The following is a 15,981-nucleotide window of genomic DNA, read 5'->3' on the forward strand; positions in this document are numbered from 1 at the left end:
AAAGTGGAAGGCCCTGGCCCCGTCTCTCCACCCGAGGGCAGGTTCAAAGAGTGTGTGGGTGCAAGTGTCAGTGGGTGTATGTGTGTATGTGTGAGTGTGTTCACACCGCTGGTATGTTCCTAGGAAGCCTCAAACATGACTCAGTTTAGAAATAATGAACATTTAGCCCAGGAGCCGCTGCAACCAGGGGACATCTTGCCAAGCATTCAGTGGTCTCAGTGGGAAAGGTGGAGCAGAGATCTGAGACACAGAGGGACAGGTGTGTAGACACGACAGTGGAGCCAGCTGATGCCACAGAGAGCCTGTGTCGCACGTGGGAAATCTTGCCTCCTTGAGGACACTGATGGTCCCTGAGGGCACCTGCCCACTGACTCTTTCTCTCATGCCGCAGACCCACTCTGGATACTTTTCCAGCCTGTACCCCCATCACCAGTTTGGCCCGTTCCCGCATCATCACTCCGTAAGTGCCCCTCAGTTCAGCTGCATCTGCCACTTTTCCTTCTCCTGGGGCTGGGCCCACATGGCCCTTGATGACCAGTGAATGTTCATAGTGCAGGTCCTGTCTCCTGTGGTTCTGGGTCGTCCTGGGAGTGACACACCTCAAAGCATGAGCACGCCAAACTCCCCAGCACCCGAGTGTCCTTGAGGTTTTTCAAAGGCCTGTGCCGTTCCTGTTGCACAGTCCTGTGGATGCTCGCACACCTCACAGGTCGCAGGAGCTGCTGCAGATGGGCAAGCAGGCCAGATGAGGAGGTGCTGTTGGCACTGAAAAGCAGAGTTTCCAAAGATCTTTGAACAAAGTCTAGCAAATGAGGTGAACGTCATTTGCACAGACCCCATTTGCAAGGAACCCTGGCAGCCTTGCCCAAGAGCCTCTGCCTTTTGTCACAGGGTCCCAGGAGGGATGGTTCACCCCATTTTCCTGGGCAGTCACCATGCAGCCAGGTCAGGGCAGGTTTAGTTGTGAAAATGCTTCTCTGGATACCAGGTGGGTTGGGCAGCTTTCCATTCCCTTCATCAGAATGCCTTGGGGCTGTCTGCAGGCCAGGTATGTTTAATAGCTGTTTTCATTTGTTGGATGAAGACACAGGAGAGATACAGATCACATTTGTATAAGACAGAAAACCTGTGAACAGACAGCTTTTGGAATCCAACAAATTGAGATGCTCAAGAGGAGAATGCCCTTGACTGTCATGAGTGCTGCCTGTGCTCAGGTCCCTTCCTCAGGCTTCACACCTGCAGAGCCGCAGGCCGCAGAAAGATCCCGTGCACCATTTTGGCCATTTCCTTGGGTGGCGGGGCCTTCCCACACTGGGGTTCATGGTAAGGCGCTTGGCACCTGTGGAGTGCCTGGAGGAGAGAGCCCAGTTGGAATGATGTCTTCTGTCTTGTCTTTTTTGCCCTCCCAGTATCCAGAGCAGGAGGTTGTGAATCTCTTCATCCCAACCCAGGCTGTGGGCGCCATCATCGGGAAGAAGGGGGCACACATCAAACAACTGGCGAGATTCGCCGGAGCCTCCATCAAGGTGAGGCTGCTCCCGATGGCCCTTGTGGCCCTTTCTACCACCTCCCCTCACCCCACGTCCCTTGTGCCCTCTCAGTCCCAGGCAGTGCCACACCATGCAGAGACAGAATCCCACAGGGATCTAGAACATTTGCCCCAGGACTATCCCCGTCCGCTCTCATCTTTCCTTTTCTTGTTCCTTTACTCTTCAACTAACCACTGAATTAGAAAAAAATGTTAGTAGCCAACAACCCAATCCAGTCCTTTTTGTTTTATCATTGTTGTCCTCAAGAAGATAAAGAAAGGATGAGGATTTTCCCAAACTAATGGAAGCGACTGCAGTGAAGTGATAACTTAGCAGGTATCAGTGTACGGTGCTTTAATGAGTCTCCACTTCACAGGCCCTGAACTATGAGAAAATAATATGAATAAAAAACTCTTTAAAAGCAATGATAAAATCATAAACAAAAGCTGAGGATCTAACTGAATAAGCAGCCCAGCCTGAGCAGAGCAGCTCAGGAAGGAAGGTCCTTGACTTATGGAAAGGCTGCAAATGCAGACGTGGCTGCATCTCCAGGCCCACATCCTGCCTCCTTGAGCACAGTGTGGAGAATCATCAGAGAAGCTGAAAGGGGAGGATTATTTGCCCCTGGTCCTGCTCCAAGACCAGCTATCAGCTCTGACTCACGGGCAGAATGCTGAGCACGTCCCAAGCCTCATGAAACATTTTCGGAAACAGAGTTTTTGTTGTTATGCAAAATAATTTGCTACCATGGGACAACCCAGAATTCCAAATGAGAAGTCTCATGACTTGGAGAGAAAGAATGCTTACACTTTCTCCTCAGGAAGAGCTGGAATTTCTCCCACAGCAAGTGTGCTAGAGAAAAAACAAAAAATATTCTGAGTACAGAACAAGGGTTGCACTGAGACCATCAGAGAATTTCATTTTGGTGAATCATTTTCCGTCTCAGGCCTCATTTATCTCATCTGCAGAGTGGACAGACAGGATGAGAGCCCTGAGGTGTGGGGGCCCTTGTGCCCAGCAGGCCTGCTGCAGGTGAGATGCCAGCCTAGGCAGATAGGCAGGTGCTGGCCTGACCCCTGAGGGTAGGCGGAGTAAAGTGTGGAAAACGCCCCCAGCTGGCTGCAGCCCTTGGGCCTTGCCCAGCTTTCAGTCCTGCAATCTGAGATGCCGGCAGGAGAAGGGACCATTTCAACTAAAAGGGACTTGAGGGACCATCTCATCAAATCCCCCTCTTGTTCAGCAGAGAAAAGTGAGGCTCAGATCGTGCTGGGACGTGGGCAAGGCACACATGTGGCAGGGCTGGCTCTGAGATAGAAATTCTGCTGACTTCTGGGATATCCAGCACCTCCTGGGGCTCACCACCACAGGACCTCTTCATTTACTATTGCCCATGAGGAACTGGGGCCTAGGGAGTTTTCACTGACTTGTCCAAAGCCACAAAGCTGAAGAATATGAGAGCCAAGATTTGCTCAGGTTATTCTGTTTCTGGTCCAGTGTGTTTTTCCACCATAGCAACCTAACTGCGATGCCAGAGTAATTCCCAGCAGGGCCTCTAGGAAAATAAGAGAGAGATCAGTCCCATGGGCTGCATCCCACAGTCCCAGGTCCCAGCAAGGTCGAGTGGTGATGCGTCACTGTGCTCCTGGCCTCTGTGATGGGCAAAGACAGCGGTGTTGCATCAGGAGGACAGAATGGGCTCTACAGCTTAGGAAGGTCCAGATAGTGTTTTTTATGCTGGGCTAACAGTCTTCTCCAGCAACCTTCTACTTCCCCAGCTCCTGCCTCTCTCCATAGCATAAACCAGGGAGGCCAAGTATTTGCAAAGGAAATTTCCAAATTTTTAAAATCAGTCAGCCGGGCATGGTGACTTATGCCTGTAATCCCAGCACTTTGGGAGGCTGAGGCGGGTGGATCACCTGAGGTCAGGAGTTGGAGACCAACCTGGGCAATATGGTGAAACCCCATCTCTATAAAAATACAAAAATTAGCCATGCGTGATAGCGGGTGCCTGTAATCCCAGCTACTCGGGAGACTGAGGCAGGAGAATCACTTGAACCTGGGAGGTGAAGGTTGCAGTGAGCTGAGATCATGCCATTGCACTCCAGCCTTGGTGACAGAGCAAGACTCTGTCTCATGAAAATAAAAATTTAAAAATCTGTTTTTTGCTAGATTCCCTTTGTCTCAACAGGTCCCTGAAAACATCTGTCTCTAAAGCAAGATGGATGATCTCACTAACTCCAGAGATTCTCCCACCCCTAGTTTCTACTGGGCCAGTCTTTGGGGGCCACAGTGAGGGGCACATTTGATGCTGCTGGGTGGGGAGAGAGCCTTACACTCATCCATGGGAGCAGAGTGCCCAGAGGAGGTGGACTGAGCTAAGATCTGGGTGATGCACTCCAAGAGATGCTTTGGTTGCAGGTGAGAGCTGAGCTCACATCACCTGCCTTTCCTGTAGAACAGGCTTCCAAATGCTGCACAAAATTAATTCAGCCAGTGACATCTAATTCCAGATCCTTGCTCCAGCCCTGCTTACCCTGTGATCTTGGCAGTTATCTCTGCGCCCCATTTGCTTCAGTCGTAAGATGGGGTCCTCATTCCTGCCCCTTCAGAGGGAGCGTGCCCATAGACTGACATTCAAAAACTGCAGAAGCGCACAAGTGCACAAGTAGCACAAGCAGAAGTGCATAAGTAGCCCTCCAACTTCTGGTCTAGGCTGGAGAATCTGAGCAAAGCAGCCACAAGTCACTAGGAAGTGGACGGTGATGACAGAACTGATTTGGTCAGTGTGAATCATGAATCAGCCATTCACCCTTCTTGGTTTGGGTGGTGGTAGGAGCTGGGAACCACACAGCCGTGATCCACTCTGTCTTATTTACTCTGAGGTAAGGACCAGGTTTAATGCCAGGTATGGATCTCAAAGTAGAGTCAAGGGATCCTGCCGGAAGTCTCAATGGCCAGGCTCTGTGTGATCTACCAGACGGTGTCAGACCCCTCGACACACTCAGATCTGTATTTTTTGGCTGAGGCCCTGCCAAGAAATGGCTGCCCACAGCAAAGGAAGTCCCTCAAGAAGCTCAGCTGTTGGTCACCCGAGTCTCACGTTTATCTTCATGCCACCAAGGAGTCAAGGCCAGAGAACTCTTTGCAGATCCCATGAAGGGGTCCCTGCTTCCAGAGTGGGACGGGTCTGAGCATGTCTTGGCTGTGTACTCACAATAAAGCTGGAGCAGCCGCCCTGGACCCTGAGGCCCATGGATGGATCTGGCTTATAGGACACACTGAGAGGAAACAAAATTGAACCCTCTGGCGCTGGAGGTCTTCCTGGAGGAGCCCAAGTGACACAGTGGTCCGGAGGTGATCTGCACACAAATGCAGCACCGAGAGTGAATCCCGTTTCACTCAACAGATCTTTCTCGAGACCTAGTCTCACGAATGGCGCCTCCCTTGAACCGCTACTTGGGTTTTGCCTGAGAACATGATGACCCTGTCATTGACCATGTTTCTTGTTTCGTATTTGATCTTAGCTTAGAACTGCATCTGCGGCCAACCTGGGGCAGGTGTGGAGGACCTTAGGAGATGTGTGTTCTGACCTCAGTCTGGGCTCATCCTTAACGTTCCTAAATGCCTGGTGTGCACTCATTTTCCTTTTTTTTTTTTTTTTTTTTAAAGATGGAGTCTCTCTCTGTCACCTAGGCTGGAGTGCAGTGGTTTGATCTCAGCTCATTGCAACCTCCACCTCCTGGGTTCAAGTGATTCTTCTGCCTCAGCCTCTCAAGTAGCTGGGAATACAGGTGTTTGCCACCACACCTGGCTAATTTTTGTATTTTTAGTAGAGACGGCGTTTCACCATGTTGGCCAGGCTGGTCTTGAACTCCTGACCCCAGGTGATCTGTCCGTCTCCGCCTCCCATAGTGCTGGGATTACAGGTGTGAGCAACTGTACTCCTGGCCTCATTTTACTTTGAATGACGAAATGTGTGGCTTTTGCTACAATGTGTTAATAAGTTTTGATTTTGTATTTATTTTTAGCTAAAGTTTTTTGGAATAAAACAGGCTATGCAGAAACAAATATGTAACAAGGATCTCTCTAACAAAAATGCCTATTCAGCCCAGGGTTTGAGTAGTGTGGCAAGAGAACCTGAACTCACAGAAACTAAGAGAAGGAGGCTGGGCGCAGTGGCTCACACCTGTAATCCCAGCCCTTTGGAAGGCCCAGGTGGGCAGATCACTTGAGGTCACTTGAGCTCTTCTTTGGAGGACTTTGAGACCAGCCTGGCCAACATGGTGAAACCCCATCTCTACTAAAAATACAAAAATTAGCTGGGTGTGGTGGCGGATACCTGTAGTCCCAGCTACTTGGGAGGCTGAGGCAGGAGACTCGCTTGAACCTGGGAGGTGGAGGTTGTAGTGAGCTGAGATCACGCCACTGCACTCCAGCCTGGGCGGTAGAGTGAGACTCAGTTTCAAAAAAAAAAAAAAGAGATTTGGAGCTTGCCGGGCCCAGCCCCCATGTTTCACAGATGAGGGAATGGAGGCACAGCAAGGGGAGGGATTTGCAGGATTTGCAGAACCAAGACTGGAACCAACGTGCCCCCATTTCTGCTCTGCTGCTGTTTTACTTATGACCCATTTGCCGTGGAGGAAGCAGTCCTGACCACACATACGCTAACTCAATTGTCACTTGCAGCTGACTACCCCCGCGAGCTGAGAATTAGAACCAGAGACACCTTTGCTGCAAGCTCGACTCCAATTTAACACCTTGGTGGACCTGCCCTTCCTTCCCTTTGGGCCCTAGGTGGGTTGGCAGAGCCTATACGTCCCTCTTCCTAGAGCTTTTGACTCCCTGGTTATTTCCTAAAACTTGACTGTGAGAGGAGGCCCGTCACAGTTGGTGCTCGGGGCAGGGACAGGCAGTAACTACGGGCCTGTGTCTGACTCTCCCTGGGTGGCCAAAAACCCAAATTTGATACTGGGCATTACAGTCATGACTTCCTAAGACCAGGGTGGAGGCAGCATGGCATCAGACAGAGCCAGGGGTAACGGCAGAAGCAAGACCCAATTTCTCCTGTCGGTGTGCTTGCCGTCCACTTAGACTTGAAAGGGGCTAGGGAATGCAGCCAAGCATCAGCGTTTTCCTCTCCTGTGAACCACAGATCGCCCCTGCAGAAGGCCCAGACGTCAGCGAAAGGATGGTCATCATCACCGGGCCGCCAGAAGCCCAGTTCAAGGTTAGTGCCAAGGGCCACCTCAGCCCTGCAGGCTCTGGGCACAGAGCAGCCACCTCAAAGGCACATTCAAGGCTCTTCTTTGGAGGCCCAGCCTCCATTTTCCTCCCTGCTACTGCCCACTGGGCTCAGGCTCACCCTGTCGTCCCCACCTCCATCCTGGCTGTTCCTTCTGCACGTTTGCCCTCTGCTGGGAAGCCCTCTTCCCCTTCCCTCCTGTGGAAAAGTCGATCATCTGTCGGTGCCCAGTTCGAGTGGTACCTCCTCTGGCACCTCTCATCTCTTAGCCCTGGTTCTGAGGATGGATGTCTCCGGCTCTTTAGTCATTTCTACCCTTCAAGCCACAGAGGACTAACCAGGTGTAAGGGGAAATAGCATGGTTTGTTGGAAGTTCTTTGGTGAGGTGTGTTTTACTTTGTTTTGTTTTTGCCTTTTTTTCTTCCCTAGGAAAATTATAACTTGAGCTTTCTAAAAGTGAGAAACATGTATTTATTTATAAAAGTACAATCCTTATCATTAAAGATATTTAAACTTTAGCTGAGCAGAGGAAATTCACACATGTGGAACTGCTCAAAAGCAATAGCCTCGGCCAGGGGCAGCAGGTGGTGGCATCCTCCTGTAGTTCCAGCTACTCGGGAAGCAGAGGCAGGAGGATCCCTTGAGCCCAGGAGTTTGAGAACAGCCTGGGCAATATAGCAAGACCTCATCTCTAATGAAAAGAAAAAGATAACAAAAAACAGTAATGCTTCAACTCAATATTGGACAACATGTGGAATATCCATTTCACAGAATATTATTCAGCCATAGAAAGGAATGAAGTACTGATGCATGGTGCAACATGGGTGACCATCACACGAAGTAAAAGAAATCAGACAGCAAAAGCCCTATATAGGCCAGGTATGGAGGCTCATTCCTGTAATCCCAACACTTGAGGAGGCCAAGGCAGGAGGACTACTTGAGCCCAGGAGTTTGAGGCCAGCCTGGGCAACACAGCGAGACCCCCATCTCTACAAAAAAAATTTTAAAGTAGCTGGATGTGGTAGCATATACCTGTAGTCCCAGCCTACTTGGGAGGCTGAGGCAGGAGGATCACTTGAACTCAGAAGGTCAAGGCTGCAGTGAGCTGTGATCATGCCATTGCACTCTAGCCTGGGTGACAGAGCAAGACTGTCTCAAAATAAATAAAGGCCATGTATGAAATGATTTCATTTATATGAAATGTCCAGAATAGGCCAGTCCATAGAGACAGAAAGTAGATTGGCAGTTGCCAGAGAATAGGAGGAGTTGGAACTAACTGCTAATAGGTATGAGGTTTTTATCTGGGGGAATGGTATGGAAATGTTTTGAGTAGATAATGGTAGTGATTGCACAACATACCACTGAAATGGATACTTTATTTTGTTTTTTAGTTTTTATTTTTTGAGACGGAGTCTCCCTCTGTCACCCAGGCTGGAGTGCAGTGGTGGCATCTCGACTCACTGCAACCTCCATCTCTCGGGTTCAAGTGATTATCGTGCCTCAGCCTCCCAAGTAGCTGGAATTACAAGCGCATGCCCACGCACCTGGTTAATTTTTGTATTTTTAGTAGAGATGTGTTTTCACCATGATGACCAGGCTAGTCTTGAACTCCTGGCCTCAAGCAGTCTGCCCACCTCGGCCTCCCGAAGTGCTGGGATTAGAGGTGTGAGCCACCATGCCTGGACTGAAGTGTATACTTTAAAATGGTGACTTTCAGATTATGTAAGTTATATCTCAGTATTTTAAGTAAAGAAAAAAAAAAAAAACGTTGTAAGCTGTGGTTCTTTTTCATTTAAAAAAAAAAAAAGAAAATAGGTTCTTGGCTCCTCTACCTTTGGAGTTAGACATCAAAAAGAAAGATCATGTTGAATGTAGTGACACACCTGTCATCCCAGCATTTTGGGAGGCCAAAGGTGGGAGGATCACTTGAGGCCATGAGTTCAAGACCAACCTGGGCAACATAGTGAGACCTCCTCTCTAAAAGAAAATGAAAACATGAACTGTGATCATGCCACTGTACTCCAGCCTGGGCACAGAGCAAGACCCTGTTCTCCATCAAAAAATTTTTTAATTTAAAAAAAGCAACATCAGGCTCCTCAAATCCCATTACCATCACCATCACCTCCATCCTTTACTAACCAGGGCTATGACCCTGTGGTGATGGGAGTTAAGAATCCCCTGAACAAATTCAGTCAATCAAGCAAACATTTATAGGTGATAATATGGAAATAAGACAGAGTTCCATCCCCTCACCCATCCCCTTAGCCCTGACACACAGAAAGCTTCCTAGAGGAGGCAGTCTTCTGCAGACCACCAAAACATGAATGCCCATGCACATTTTTCAAAGTGCAGCCATCGGACGTGGCGGGAGCAGCGCCCACCGGGTCTGTGAGAGAGCAGAGGCTGGGGCGCACAGCTTCCTGTGTGTCCCAGGGAGTGTGGGAATGGGACTGACCCGTTGTCTGGACTCTCCAGTGCCCTTGGCAGCACTGAGGAAGTGGCCTGCTGCTGGCTGACTGAGAGTCATTAGTCATGTCTTGCTCTCTCAGGCCCAGGGACGGATCTTTGGGAAACTGAAAGAGGAAAACTTCTTTAACCCCAAAGAAGAAGTGAAGCTGGAAGCCCATATCAGAGTGCCCTCTTCCACAGCTGGCCGGGTGATTGGCAAAGGTGGCAAGACCGTAAGTGTGCTCCGCTTCATCACCTGGGCGGGATTCCCCGCTCTGGCCTTGCCCGAGTTCCCTCAGTCTCCCATTTGGTGCCTTCTTTCCCAATGTACAGTCAGGGTCTTTGGCAGACAAACTCAGGCTCTCCTGGCATCTGAGCCCTTCGAGGCATGAGGATCCCAAGAACAAAAATGTCATCAGCTTCACTCCACAACTTAGGGCCCCCAGTCCATGGTGCTATAAGCCCAGCACCAAAAACACCACATTCCTGTGCCCAGTAATACCCATCTTGGCTCCAGGGTAAATGAAGGTCTCTACTCCCCGAAAACAGAAAGGCTGTCTTCTGTCCCCTTCTTTATACTCACACGTAGCAGCCATTAAATAGGAAAGGGGGTAGTCCCACCGAGACAGATGCTAACCCGCTTGGCAGACCACCCCTTCCCTGGATTTCACTCAGGCCTGTGCCCTGCACTCTCTCCTGACTCTCAGCCCTCCTGACAGATGCCCCCAGTCCCTAACTCTCCCTCCACAGGCTCCAGCTTCTGGCTGTTTCCCAAACATGGCTGTAGGGGAGCTAGTTTAGCAGTAGGATGGTGGGCAAGGAGGAAATCGTTTTTTAAAAGATCATCTACATTTTCTACCAGAAGGTGGCAGTAACAATGAAAAGTGCCAGAGCATTAACTCTGAAGCTTGTGGGAATGAGCAGGTGGTCTGTAGACCCAGGTATGTTCTGGAATGTGACTTACCTGGGTGGGGAGATGAACACTGGGAAGTTCCAGTAGAACCTAGAGCAGGCTGCCTGGCAAAGTAGCAGTGTTGGGTGGCAGGAACTTGCAGGGGGCTCTTGAGTCCTGAGTATGGACGTATATATATGTGTATGTGTGTTATTTGCTGTTTTTGTAAAGCTTTTTTTTTTTTTTTTTTTTTTGACAGAGTTTCGCTCTTTTCACCCCGGCTGGAGTGCAGTGGCGCCATCTCTGCTCACTGCAACCTCCACCTCCCTGGTTCAAGTGATTCTCCTGCCTCGGCCTCCCGAGTAGCTGGGACTGCAGGCACTCGCCACCACGCCCAGCTAATGTTTTATATTTTTAGTATAGATGGGGTTTCACCATTTTGGTCAGGTCAGGTTGGTCTCAAACTCCTGACCTCAGGTGATCCCCCCACCTCAGCCTCCCAAAGTGCTGGGATTACAGGCATGAGCCACTGCACCCATCTGTAAAGCTCTTTACATAGAAACTCTTAAAAGGAATTCAAAACCAAGTTCTAGATATAATGAGTCAGCTTTATACGAAAGAATGAAGCAGTGTGGAATCAGAAGATTCCCTGTCTCCAGAATGCAGTCGGCCTTCCAGGGCACACACTGCGCTTTAGGTGGAGCTGGAATGTAGGAGGCAAAAGAAAGACGGATCAGCAGGGAGTAGAATCCCGAGCCCCTGGGTGTCCTGTTTGGCTATTTCAGAACCAGTCACTGAATTCTCTGCATCCTCTAGACTGTCAGGTTTCCCCTAAAGCACATGCTGAACCATCCTATGAGCTCGGCATCAGGCCAGAGGGCCAGAGGATGGGGTCCAAGCCCTCGGGAAGCGTGCAGTCCTGATGGGAAGCAGGCCCAGTGAGGCAGCGGGGAGGAGAAACAATGCAGGCAGTGGTTGGAGACACAAGAAGTTCAGCATGGGCTGGAGGCTTCGTGGAGGTGGGCCTGGGGTGGGATCCAGTGGCTGGGAGAGAGGACAACAATCCAAGGGTAGGAACACATAAGCAAGACTGTGTTCACGGGAGGAGTGAAAACGAGGAGGAGGGAACAGCAGGGCTGATTCGCAGGGACAGTTAACCAAGAGGAGGTTTGGGCTCGTGGTCAGCACCCAGGAGAGCATGTCCAGGAGTAATGATCTTACGGGGTAGGGATGGGGAGTGCGGGTTATGGGAAAGCCTGGGGTCTCTGTGAGCATGGGCAGGCCTGCACTGATGGGAACTCCAGAAGAAGAGAACTTTGTATCAGAAGCAGCCCCAGGAGTCCGTGGCTGGACTCCCTCTCCCTGTCACTGAGCCTGGCAGGGCCCAACCAACATGGCCCCATGTGCCCAGGGGCAGAGGAGCCCCCAGGGGTGTCCTCCTTGCCCTACTCCACCTCTTCCACTCCGTCCTGAGCCCACCATGCTGACGGGCAGGGAACCTATCCAACCCATTGCCTTTTCTCCCTTCACAGGTGAATGAACTGCAGAACTTAACCAGTGCGGAAGTCATCGTGCCTCGTGACCAAACACCAGATGAAAATGAGGAAGTGATCGTCAGAATTATCGGGCACTTCTTTGCTAGCCAGGTACTGTGCTGTGAGGGCCCCGTCTCTCCTGCAAGTCTCTTTTCAGTTCTCTGCTAAGCTACTCATGGCCTGTCAGGTGGCCACAGCCCTGAGCACCAATCCCTGCCAAGATGGAACCTCTCCCTGGTTCTTCCTGGCTCTTCAGGGATGGCCCCCAGGGCAGGGATGTTGTTTCACACTTCTCTCCACTGTCATCCCCAAGGTATGTATGCCACGAGCTTGAGGGAGAGTGGAGAGTTAAGCCCTTAAGCAAAGCCAAGCAGGTTCCAAGCCCCCTGCAATGCTTAAGGGCATGGTCTCAGCTTCCCTCACCCTCTCTCCTCAGGCCCCAGTGCCAGCCTCCCCGCTGGGAGCCAGGCAAGCCCACCCTCTGGATTCCTCCCCCAAAGCCTGAACACTTACTGTGAAAGGCTGTATGCTCATGGCAAGAGAGCCTCGTTTCTCATTTCTCTCTCCTCCTCTTCCGTCTCACCGCAACCCACCCTGTCAAAATACTGCACCTCCACACAGCTGCTTCTCTTTCACTGGGAAAGGCCAGCACCTGGCCACTTTCTCTTTGGTGCTTTTGTAAACTGAGTTTTGGAAGACAGCATTCTTGCTCTTTGTCCTGAATTAGTGAAGACAAACAGTGTACTTGGTGTAAGCAGGCACTGAAGGTTTGTCTAAGCTGTCAGCCTGCTCTCCCAATGCCTGTGCCTGTGCCAAGAGACCTGATGGTCCAGGAAAGGGCACCTGCCACACTGTGGTTCCCCTGCCACCCACCCACACACACCCCCAGTGCCCTTCAAAATTCTCACTTGGGTCTTCTGCAGTCAGAGTCCCTGGCCACGCCCCTTGTCTGCTGTCTCCCCGCTCCGCTCAGCTCCTCAGTGACCTGGGAATGTGTCTGAACAGCCAGTTCCTACAGGAGTTCAGTCTGCCAGGGAGCTGCCTGCAGGCACAGTGCTGGGCTGGGTGAGGGGACAGGTGGGGGTTCATGTGTGTGCTCCAGCTGTTCAGGGTAGAGCATCTGGGCTCAGTTCCTCCCTCCCTCCCCTGTCCATCACACTCATGCCCTTCTAGCCACTGTAGAACGGGGGTAGGACCAGCATGGGAGCCCAAGTGTAGCATCTGACTCTGCACAGCCCCCTGTTGCCGGCTGCCTGCTTCTGCTTCCTGGCCTGTCCATCCAGCAGTGAACTGGAGGCTGCCGAAGTCCCATCCCCTTACCCTGGACCTTGGGGTGGGAGTTGGTGGGGGGCCTCTGCCACTTACTTTGCGGCAGAAAAGGGCCCGGAGTAAGGTGCGGGGGTGGGTAGGTGACGCTTGTCTGAGCATTCCACCCTTCTTCCCTAAGCCCCAGAGCCTCCCCTGCCGTTTGTCCTCAGAACTGGGTTCCTTTTTTCCCCTGTCCCTTCCTCTCCCTTCTCTCCCTTGCTGCAGACTGCACAGCGCAAGATCAGGGAAATTGTACAACAGGTGAAGCAGCAGGAGCAGAAATACCCTCAGGGAGTCGCCTCACAGCGCAGCAAGTGAGGCTCCCACAGGCACCAGCAAAACAACGGATGAATGTAGCCCTTCCAACACCTGACAGAATGAGACCAAACACAGCCAGCCAGATCGGGAGCAAACCAAAGACCATCTGAGGAATGAGAAGTCTGCGGAGGCGGCCAGGGACTCTGCAGAGGCCCCGAGAATCCCAGGGGCCGAGGAGGGTGGGGAAGGTCAGCCAGGTTTGCCAGAACCACCGGGCCGCCTCCTGCCCCGCAGGGCTTCTGCAGGCTTCACCATCCACTTCACCATCCACTCGGATCTCTCCTTAACTCCCACGACGCTATCCCTTTTAGTTGAACTAACATAGGTGAACGTGTTCAAAGCCAAGCAAAATGCACACCCTTTTTTTGTGGCAAATCGTCTCTGTACATGTGTGTACATATTAGAAGGGGAAGATGTTAAGATATGTGGCCTGTGGGTTACACAGGGTGCCTGCAGCGGTAATATATTTTAGAAATAATATATCAGATAACTCAACTAACTCCAATTCTTAATCAATTATTAATTTTTTTTCTTTTTAAAGAGAAAGCAGGCTTTTCTAGACTTTAAAGAATAAAGTCTTTCTTTGGGAGGTCTCACGGTGTAGAGAGGAGCTTTGAGGCCACCCACACGAAATTCACCCAGAGGGAAATCCCGTCGGAAGGACACTCACGCAGTTCTGGATCACCTGTGTATGTCAACAGAAGGGATACCGTCTCCTTGAAGAGGAAACTCTGTCACTCCTCATGCCTGTCTAGCTCATACACCCATTTCTCTTTGCTTCACAGGTTTTAAACTGGTTTTTTGCATACTGCTATATAATTCTCTGTCTCTCTCTGTTTATCTCTCCCCTCCCTCCCCTCCCCTTCTTCTCCATCTCCATTCTTTTGAATTCCCTCATCCCTCCATCTCAATCCCGTATCTATGCACCCCCCCTACCCAGGCAAAGCAGTGCTCTGAGTATCACATCACACAAAAGGAACAAAAGCGAAACACACAAACCAGCCTCAGCTTACACTTGGTTACTCAAAAGAACAAGAGTCAATGGTACTTGTCCTAGCGTTTTGGAAGAGGAAAACAGGAACCCATCAAACCAACCAGTCAACCAAACAAAGAAAAAATTCCACAATGAAAGAATGTATTTTGTCTTTTTGCATTTTGGTGTATAAGCCATCAATATTCAGCAAAATGATTTCTTTCTTAAAAAAAAAAAATGTGGAGGAAAGTAGAAATTTACCAAGGTTGTTGGCCCAGGGCGTTAAATTTACAGATTTTTTTAACGAGAAAAACACACAGAAAAAGCTACCTCAGGTGTTTTTTACCTCAGCACCTTGCTCTTGTGTTTCCCTTAGAGATTTTGTAAAACTGATAGTTGGAGCATTTTTTTATTTTTTTAATAAAAATGAGTTGGAAAAAAAAATAAGATATCAACTGCCAGCCTGGAGAAGGTGACAGTGCAAGTGTGCAACAGCTGTTCTGAATTGTCTTCCGCTAGCCAAGAACCTATATGGCCTTCTTTTGGACAAACCTTGAAAATGTTTATTTAAAAAAAAAAAAGATGACAAAGAAAAACAGAGAGAATATTGGAGATGTCCTGAATTTTCATAGGGTACGTGCCATTAGGGCTTTTGCGCTAAAGGATGAACATGTACTGGTTTATGTGGACAAGCCATTATACCACCAGACTGCAATGCCAGTTTCCTCTACTGCAAACAGTGTTCTGTGACAAAAAAAAAAAAAAAAGAAAAAAAAAAAGAAAAAAAAAGAAATATATCCAGCTAACAAGATCCTGGTGTCTTGGTGTTTTATTTTACTAAGTAAGCATTGCCTCATCCCTGGTGTCAGCTGAGTCCTAACTGAGGGACCTGGGGAGGCAGGCGGCGAATATGACCAGGATCTGCACAGCTACTCTGAGAAAGCTGGTTTTTCCCAGGAAAGTCTTTGGGAGAAGCTAAACTAGATCGGTGGTCAAAGTGTAGTCCCCAGACCAGCAGCATCAGCTATCACCTGGGAACTTGTTAGAAATGTAGATTCTTGGGGTCCACCTTGAATCAGAAATCCTGGGGGTGAGGCCCAGCAACCTTTTCAGCAAGGCTTCTGGGTGATTGCTGTGTGCACTGAAGTTTCAGAACCCCGGGGCTAGAGGGATGGATCGACTGCATGTCAAGCTAGGGAAGACCAGTCTATCCTTAAGGAACTTCAAGCTTGCCTAGGCAAAGCTGCTTTCTAAGTGGAGGAAAGGGGGAGGATAATATGCCCGACAGTTCTGGGAAGAGGCATTTCAGGCCTCCACGGGAAGCTCACTTTTAAGTGGAGGCATACCTCAGGGACGTTGCAGGTTCAGTTCCAGACCACCACAGTAAAGCGAACTTGGCAATAAAATGAGTCATACACATGTTTTAGTGTCCTACAGCATGTGAGTTATGTTTACACTATATTAAGTGTGCAATAGCATTATTTCTAAAACTGTACATTTTTTGTGTTTTTAGTTATTTTTGAGACAGTCTCGCTCTGTCACCCAGGCTGGAGTGCAGTGGCGCGAGCTCGGTTCACTGCCGCCTCCGCCTCCCGGGTTCAAGCGATTGTCCTGCCTCAGCCTCCCCAGTAGCTGTGACTACAGGCATGTGCCACCACACCTGGCCAACTTTCTGTATTTTTAGTAGAGATGGGGCTTCACCGTGTTAACCAGGACAGTCTTGTGATCTGCTTGCC

General features: G+C 50.0%; 1 protein-coding gene across 11 annotated transcripts in view; it reads left to right on the plus strand.

The window, feature by feature from the left end:
• Positions 1 to 15,663, plus strand: part of IGF2BP2 (insulin like growth factor 2 mRNA binding protein 2) — a 190,399-nt gene extending 174,736 nt beyond the window's left edge. For 7 of the 11 annotated variants that reach the window (XM_025375002.1, XM_025375003.1, XM_025375006.1 and 4 more), the window contains 6 exons: positions 392 to 460; positions 1,410 to 1,526; positions 6,682 to 6,756; positions 9,321 to 9,452; positions 11,644 to 11,757; positions 13,180 to 15,663. In XM_025375002.1, coding sequence (XP_025230787.1) covers positions 392 to 460; positions 1,410 to 1,526; positions 6,682 to 6,756; positions 9,321 to 9,452; positions 11,644 to 11,757; positions 13,180 to 13,272 — 600 coding nt within the window. In that variant the 3' untranslated portion in view covers positions 13,273 to 15,663. The remainder of the gene's footprint in view (positions 1 to 391; positions 461 to 1,409; positions 1,527 to 6,681; positions 6,757 to 9,320; positions 9,453 to 11,643; positions 11,758 to 13,179) is intronic. The other 4 variants (XM_025375005.1, XM_025375004.1, XM_025375011.1 and 1 more) reach the window with 2 other exon arrangements.
• The last annotated feature ends 318 nt before the right edge of the window (positions 15,664 to 15,981 follow it).

Source organism: Theropithecus gelada, chromosome 2 (assembly GCF_003255815.1).
Source record: "Theropithecus gelada isolate Dixy chromosome 2, Tgel_1.0, whole genome shotgun sequence".
Lineage (NCBI taxonomy): Eukaryota > Metazoa > Chordata > Mammalia > Primates > Cercopithecidae > Theropithecus > Theropithecus gelada.